Below are 8,124 nucleotides of genomic sequence, written 5' to 3' on the forward strand. Positions count from 1 at the left end.
TTACATATAATGCTTTAATTATGTTCAATTTGTAACAATGAAAATACATCCTGCATATCAGATATTTACATTACGATTCATAACAGTAGCAAAATTACAGTTATGACGTAGCAACGAAAATAATTTTATGGTTGGGGGTCACCACAACATGAGGAACTGTATTAAAGGGTCGCGGCATTAGGAAGGTTGAGAACCACTGTTCTAGACAAAGCCAACACTATTTCTTCTTTACTTCCTCTTTTACCACTTCGGGTGTTGAGGGAGAAATTCTGATTCTTACTAGCCAAAGATACACCCAGGGCTTTTTTTCTCATAGAACGTCCAGAACGGAGTTCCAGCCCTTTTTTGGATGGAACCTTGTAGGGTAGGCAAGGCGGGTTGTATGACATGTGTGAGTTCTGGCACCTTTTTTTTTTTTTTTAGAAAAAAAGCACTGGATACACCCAACCAAAATCTCTCTCCATGTGGTATCCAACCCACCTTTGTCTACCCTCACTGCACTCTGCAAAACTTAAGCTAGCATGGGACAAAACTTATTAAAATATTTAGAATCAACTTGTGAATATTTATCTCTGTGCTGTTAAAGTGTGTCAGTCTTCTGTAAATGAGCACCCTCTAGATCAGGGGGGTCAAACTCGCAATGTTACGTGACATGTCGCGACGTATCGTGATTATTTTGCCATTGACAGCAATGGGTGGGCGCGGTTTCACTATGATGCATACGGCCCGTGGGCTGGCAGTTTGACACCCCTGCTCTTGATAAATAAATTTATATATTATTTTGAAATACAGGCAATCAACATAAATAAAAATGCCCTCGGCTTCAGAAGTGATGCTAAACTTTTATGACTCCTTCACTTTTTAAAACGTTACACATTTGAGCTTTTTCCAAAACTGCCATATGCAGATTTCCTGCTTTTATGTTGTGTGATCCTATGTGTGTGATGCTCAGAAATAAACGATATGCATTTTTCTTAGCCAGTATGTTATGCAAATTCCACTAAACACAATGAAAAATCCACAGTGCTAATTTATACAATCGCTGTAGAAATATAACTAAAGTTTTCTTTAAATCTATTTAAATAAATTTTACCCAAATGGATTTGCACAGGAATATAACAGTAAATAAAAATAACAGTAAAATAACAGTAAAAAAAATTACTTTGGTAAGGCCAACTTTGAAATAAGATGCATAGGGTTCTACTACAACAGTGGTGGCGAACCTATGGCACGGGTGCCAGAGGCGGCACTCGGAGCCCTCTCTGTGGGCACGCGCGCCGTCGCCCCAGTTCTAGGCCTTCAGCTGGGTTTTATAAAACCTTTTCGCTTTAGGCCTCTGCCGCCGTGTACAAAAAAAAAAATCAGTCAGTTTCAACTCGCGGGGAAAAAAAAGTTCTTGCAAAGTTAGAATTGATTGATTGAACTTTTTAGTCCCACCCAGTCTGCCGTTAGCACAGCAGCCATGCCCACCCAATTGGCCATGCCCACCCAATTGGCCACACCCAGCCAATGGGCCACACCCCGGCACTTGACGATGCATAAGTGGGTTTTGGGTTGCAGTTTGGGCACTCAGTCTCTAAAAGGTTCGCCATCACTGTACTACAACATATTCACTGTAACCATCACTATCTATGAAAATGAATACTCTTGAGTTCCAAATTATTACTTCCTCATAAGTGAGCCTTTACTAGAACCTTACATGTTTACATTTTACAAATTCATTCGTGCAATCCAACCAAATCTAGCAAAAGTTCAAATATGACATCAAGTTCACATAAAGTTTGCTGCAGCTGGTTCAGGTTGCTATCATATGCAAAGAGCGCCTCCCTGTGTTAGATATTAAAAAGCATTCTGTCTTCCACTTCAGAGGTATTTTTCCCAAGAAGGAAAAGTGGAGGAATCAGCGAGGAAACCTAAGATTATAAATGCAGGACATCGTCTGACATCCCAACAACATTCTGTGAACGAGGAATATATACTAAACAGTTTGCTTAGTTCAGTTTATTCTAAAATTTAGTTAGAAGAGTGTATTCTGTGCTGCACTCAGCAGTAACTCAAGGAGTACAACAGCATTTACTAATTTTAAAAACTGGTTTAGAATTAGGAATGGTAGGTTTGAGCAATCAACAAAATGATCTATTACCGAGTAACCTGATTTATAAAATTCGAATGTCTATTTTAATATAGAAACTACAATTATCATAATTATATCAAAATAAAATTTGACAGCTGTTAGATGTTGACTTGCGTGACGGCTTGGGTTTATTCAAAGCACCATGCACTTATTTGCCAGTCCCAGTATTAGGTGAAAGGAAGTGAAGTTAAGCACGACAGAAACGCAATTCAGCGTGCGTGCAGGTGTTTTTACGGCGATTTTTAATAAGGCAAATCAAACAAAAAGTTCATCCCCTCCAAAAAAAAATAATAATAATAACCGATCAGGTGCACTTAGCCAAGCAGTAAAGTAACAGAAATGTAGCTTGCCCCTGATAATTTATACATTACACGAATACCATTCACTTTATACTCAGCACCGTTTCTATCATCCAATCAAAACTCCCGAAAGACAGCCTCCCCCGCGCCTTTCGGATGGTGCCGAGGAATATATTTCCGGCAGTAGCCTGGACACCTATTGGCAAAGCGCTTAGTCCAGGGGTAGGCACAACCTCGGCTCTTTTATGACTCGTGGACTCCAACTCCCAGAATTCCTGAGCCAGCATAGCTGGCTCAGGAATTCTGGGAGTTAAAGTCCACGAGTCATAAAAGAGCCGAGGTTGCCTTACCCCTGGCTTAGTCTTAGTGCTTCAAAGATTCTCGCCGCCCGAATACGCGACCTTCGCCTTCTGTTCTGTTGTTTAACCTTTGAAATTCCTACAAGTTTCCCCCGTTCTGCCAAAAACAGGCAATATAGTTAGACACCTATTTTCAGAAGCGGGGAGTAGGGGGGGGTCCTTGCGGGGTTAAATAAGAGTCCGGAGGCTCCTCCTCTTCCTTTTCACCGGCGACTCGTGGAAGTTGTAAGGTGAGCGCGTGCCTTGGTAGGCCTGGAGTTTAGTATTATTTTTTTTTTTAAAAAAAGGTTATTGGTTTCTTTCGCTTTTCGGGGTCGGGTGGGGGGGAGGAACTAAAAGGATAAGGCGGGAGGACAAACTTTGGGGTGCATTTTCGAAGCCTTAACGGAGATTTGTCTTGTTTTCAGGAACTCCTGGTGGGAGCATTACCACCAACCATGACCGAGGAAGGGTAAGTGTGCGCGAGGCGGAGACACTGGCATCGCGTCCCAGGTGTCCGCGAGGCCATTTGAGACGCGCGCGCGCTTCCTTGTTCGCCTTGTCCTCGCCAAGCAGGGTTCTGTGCATGGAGCGCGGGGCGGCTTAGTCCACGTGGTGGGGCCTAATGCTTTCCCCCCCCCAGCTTTCTTTGATTACTGCCAAGAGCTATTAAAATGTCTTTTGTTCTAATTTTTGCTCGCCAGTAAATTCTGTAATGGCAGAATATGTGTGTGTGTATAGATAGATAGATAGATAGATGGATAGATGGATAGATGGATAGATGGATAGATGGATAGATAGAAAAAGAAAGAAAGAAAGAAAGAAAGAAAGAAAGAAAGAAAGAAAGAAAGAAAGAGAAAAAGTTTTTCAGACAGACCGGTCTGATTGATTAAACCTTGGCATTTTTGACTGCTATACTGCAGATCTACTTTTTTTAATAATCTCTTTTGCCTTGCAGCCCCCCAACTAGGGGCGTTAAGCAGGCTCAAGTCGCAACTGTGATACATTACAAATTCAGATTAACTGAATTAATTTCATTTAATTAATTTCAGATTAACCTGGTTCAAATCCCATAAAGGGTGTGTCCAGCTGAAGAGGACAAATGAGTCCAAAATAGCTATACTACTCTCCCATTTAAATCTTTAACTCTTGTGAGCAGACAGCCCAGGTTCGAATCTCAGAAGGGTATGTCTGGTTGAAAAGAACTAAAAAGTTCGAAATGGCTATTCCAGTTCTCCCTTAATTCTTTGTTAGCAATCCAAATTTTGAAATATATATATATATATATATATATATATATATATATATATATATATATATATATATATATATATATATACTCAGAATATACAAATATTCAAGTATCCGAATATCGTGTTTTAATGTATGCCAGTGTGTTCACAAAAAAGTGACAAGGTTATCTTATCTCTATACATTTATATTTATGTAAATATATAAACATGTTTATATATTTATAAATTGAAATATATTTTAAATATATTTACGTGATATAGCTATGCAATGTTCCTATCACTGAATAGTTGAGGTGGAATAAAGACTGAATAGGAAAATTTTTGAGTGTAATTTGTATGGATTTAAATGGAGTAGAAAATTATGATGTAAGGAAGTAACTGCAGCCAAATTCAGCAGCGAGGAGAAAAAATTAGTTTCAAGTAATTGTAACTAATTCTAGTTTGCTTTGAAATGCCAGTCTGCTTTTTTTTAAAAAAAATTATCCTGCCCTTTTTCACATATACAGCTCAAGTTGATGAACATACCGATGCACCTATTTTCCCCACAACACTATGGGTTAGGTTGAGACTGTAGTTGTGGCCCAAGTTGCCTAGCTAGTTGATCATGCCTAAGGCAGGACTGCAACTCAGTCTTCTGTTTCTAGGCTTGTACCTTAACCAATGCATCAAACTGGTTCTCAAATATAAATTTGACACAATAGATTTTTTTTTCTTACATGACTTTTAGTTCTTTTGCATCCTCTATATGAGATGATAGTTTTCTATATATATTCACTATGCATTTGCTTGCTAAAATGCATATTTTATAGACTTAATTTTTGTATTCTAATGGCTAGATGTGGCATAGATCTGTGTTTTATGTTCAGATGTTTGTCTAAATCACTGTAATCTTTAGTGTTTCCCCAAAGTATGAAGTGATTGTTTTTTTCCCCTAATTTCTAACTTTAAGGACTCTTCCTCTGTATTCCTACTTCATATCTATTTTGAACTTGCAATCCTTTTAATTGTCCAGGTCTTTTGCATCCTTGTGCTTCAGGTTACCATTAAAATTACAATCCAAGTTTAAGGAATTTCTATTGTTATATGCATTAGCTTGCTTATTTCATATTGTTATATAGCATAACTGCTGGAGGCATAATGGATGTCAACACCGCCCTTCAAGAAGTGTTGAAAACTGCACTTATCCATGATGGATTAGCTCGTGGAATTCGTGAAGCTGCCAAAGCCTTGGACAAGTAAGTGATTAGCCTTTCTCGAAAGTGGGATTGTACAGCCTATTGCTTTGATTTTGTATGAAATTCATGTTGGCATAATACTTGTCAGAAGAATGTTAAGATATTTAAGAAGACACATATTCTAAATGTTAAAGTCTATTCTCCCAATAATTGTCTTATGAATGCGAGATGAAATTAAATGTGGGACTTAAATTGCAAATTTCCCTACTCACTGCATGGTAATTGCTGACATGATTGACCCGAATGTGTTGTTAAAGATTAGTGTAAAAGTATGTTACGATAGATCAATTTCATAATTAATTCAGTTGGGTTCAGCCTTGCAGTCCTGGTATGGGACAGATCAGTGAAGATGTTATTTTCCTTTTATTTGCTGTGTTTTCATTAGAGTTTATGTCTGTTTCTCCAGAATGAAAGTTAGGTATCTTTGACAGTTATATTGGAAAAGGGAACCAAACATGCTGCTGTTACTGCTTCCTCCAGCAGTATTGTAAACACCAAATTCTAAAAATATGTAGTTGTTTGAACCCAACTTGGAGTGTGCTTGGAGAAGGTCTAGTATGTTTTAGAGAAGCTATATCTTTTTCAGGACTTTGTAATTGCTTATCTCAGGAAAATTATGTGTTCAGTAATAAGATGCAATGATAATACCCATCAGCATCTTCCCTAACTCAAATACATTTTCCTGGGACTATGCAACATCCTATATTTTAAGGATCTCCTGGCCATTATATGTACAGATCAGTCATGTTGAGTAGTCTGTGCTTGGATTAAAGCACTTAGGCTTTATATATGCACTAAACTGGAACATATGTTTGTTTTCTGAACAGAGACAGTATTTATGTGCCAGTAGACTTGTTCTAGAAAGGGATAAAGGGGAAAGGAGGGCCAGTAGTATGTAGTGATGGTGAGTTAAAGTAGGTCCATTGGATGGATATGTGGAAGTGATAGTAGAAAGGTAAAACCGGTCTATCAAGTGAATTAATTAAATGTAACAGGGAAGCAAGGGGTTGGGAAGATGGGAAAAGATAGGCTGAGCTTGTATAGTTTAATAATGGGATGCATTTCAGATTTTAGCCAGAGGGCAAAGATGAAGGAAGAGGCTAGGTGAGCAGCAAATGGTATATTAGACTCAAAAGATAAGAACTACAGTGTTTGAATGATGACTTCATAAAAGTCGGATACCCCTTCACTCTCTATGAGTGACAATAATAGTCTGACAAACCTGTAGAGAGGAGTTTCATTTTTTAAACAAGCCAGGAACAATAACATAACCTTAAAGGTCATTCTTTGAATGACTAAATGGTTATGCTAGGTTTACCTACTTCTAGGTAGTAAACAAATGGATTTAAAAAAAAAAAAGATTTAAAATGCAACAGTTGAATGATAACTGGTTTTAATTTTAGAATTGTATGAACACTTCCTTTCATTAAGATATTTCTAGTCAATGACTTGGTATTAAAATTTTGAATTAAACATATTCATAGAAACATTTTAGCTCTACCCTTTTTCTTTTTCAGCTTTCTATACCACCTTCCCAAAATCTATTTCTCTAGCACAACTAGGAAATGATTTGAAAATTATGATTTGGGTTTTATGGGTGTAATCCCCCGTCTTCATATCTTATACCAGCGGTAGGCAACCATGGCTTTTTTATGACTCATGGACTTCAACTCCCAGAATTCTGGCTCAGGAATTCTGGGAGTTGAAGTCCATGAGTTATAAAAGAGCCAAGGTTGACTACCCCTGTCTTACACCTTACAAATAACAATCCAAACAGCTATGTTAAGGAAACAAATGTAGATAAGCTTAACAATTTTATATGGTAATTTTCCCATTTTAGACGTCAAGCCCATCTTTGTGTTCTTGCATCCAATTGTGACGAACCTATGTATGTCAAGCTGGTTGAAGCTCTTTGTGCTGAACATCAGATCAATCTAATAAAGGTAACAGCTATTTTATTTAGAAGTGGTAATACGAGACAATCAAGTAGTTTATAGTAAAATCATGCAACTGTTCAGGATGTCTTGGTTAAAACAAGTTAGTGCTATTTATGCTGTACAGTGATGATAACTTGGCTCCCTCTACTGAGAATTGTGAGGAAAAAACCCACAAATTGTTACCCTGATGGTCTGAGTGTGCAGCTACTTTTGATTCTGTATTTACTGCCTTGTATTAGCACTTCTAACAAAATGCAAATCTCTCTTAACAGGTTGATGATAACAAGAAGCTTGGTGAGTGGGTAGGTCTCTGCAAGATCGACAGAGAAGGAAAACCTCGTAAAGTTGTGGGTTGCAGTTGTGTGGTTGTTAAAGTAAGATAACATGTTCTTTTTTATTTTAGATTAATTTGCATTTATTAAATTGTATACTTCTACAGGCTCCTTAAAACTGCAAGTTATTACATCATATCCTTTGAGTATTACATTTAAAGTACAGGTAGTCCTTGTTTAATGACTGGTCACTTAGTGACTGTTCAAAGTTATGGACCTACCCAAAGCTACTTAGGACTCGGTTCCGAAGTTCTGCCAACCAATTACACCCCACCAGTCGTGTGGTTGCATTTTGGGCATGTGACAGCCAGTTCACATTTAAAGCTGCAGCATCCTGTAGTCATAGGACTGTAATTTCAGGCATTTTTTTGGCAGTTTTTGGCAAAAAAAAAAAAACCACCCGTTCAACAATAAGTTCATTTAACAGCCATGACAAAAAGTGTAAAATCTGGCACATTCACACTTTGTCCCAATTAATGACCGCTAGGTCTTAAGACTAATTGCAAGCTCAATTACAGTAATTAGGTTGAAGACTACTTTTATTTCTGTCATATAGAAGTTGCTCCATTGCTCATAAATAGTAGAAAAAGGTGGAA

General features: G+C 37.8%; 1 protein-coding gene and 2 non-coding genes across 4 annotated transcripts; all 3 read left to right on the forward strand.

Annotated features, from left to right (window-relative positions):
• The first annotated feature begins 2,991 nt into the window (after window positions 1-2,991).
• On the forward strand, window positions 2,992-7,588 carry LOC107300861 (40S ribosomal protein S12-like). Of its 2 annotated transcripts, none has more exons than XM_015830147.2 (5): window positions 2,992-3,022; window positions 3,200-3,243; window positions 5,143-5,259; window positions 7,100-7,202; window positions 7,469-7,588. In XM_015830147.2, exons 2-5 carry the CDS (start codon window positions 3,230-3,232, stop codon window positions 7,577-7,579), a joined length of 345 nt encoding a protein of 114 aa, XP_015685633.1. In that variant the 5' UTR covers window positions 2,992-3,022; window positions 3,200-3,229; the 3' UTR covers window positions 7,580-7,588. The 2 variants fall into 2 exon arrangements, with proteins under 2 accessions (XP_015685633.1, XP_015685635.1); XM_015830149.1 differs by having other exon boundaries at window positions 3,020-3,038.
• On the forward strand, window positions 6,410-6,481 carry LOC114923718. Its single transcript, XR_003810694.1, has one exon. It is a non-coding gene; the product is annotated as a small nucleolar RNA SNORD101 (small nucleolar RNA).
• On the forward strand, window positions 7,312-7,401 carry LOC114923719. Its single transcript, XR_003810695.1, has one exon. It is a non-coding gene; the product is annotated as a small nucleolar RNA SNORD100 (small nucleolar RNA).
• Window positions 7,589-8,124: the final 536 nt, after the last annotated feature.

This window comes from Protobothrops mucrosquamatus, unplaced genomic scaffold (genome assembly GCF_001527695.2).
Source record: "Protobothrops mucrosquamatus isolate PMUCROS unplaced genomic scaffold, P.Mucros_1.0 scaffold8835, whole genome shotgun sequence".
Taxonomy (NCBI): Eukaryota; Metazoa; Chordata; class Lepidosauria; order Squamata; family Viperidae; genus Protobothrops; species Protobothrops mucrosquamatus.

What these genes read in the sequence shown, in the direction of transcription:
- LOC107300861 (XM_015830147.2), top strand. An exon ending in GCTGCCAAAGCCTTGGACAA is followed by an intron (nt 5,260 to 7,099) that starts GTAAGTGATTAG and finishes TTCCCATTTTAG; the next exon opens with ACGTCAAGCCCATCTTTGTG. An exon ending in ATCAGATCAATCTAATAAAG is followed by an intron (nt 7,203 to 7,468) that starts GTAACAGCTATT and finishes CTCTCTTAACAG; the next exon opens with GTTGATGATAACAAGAAGCT.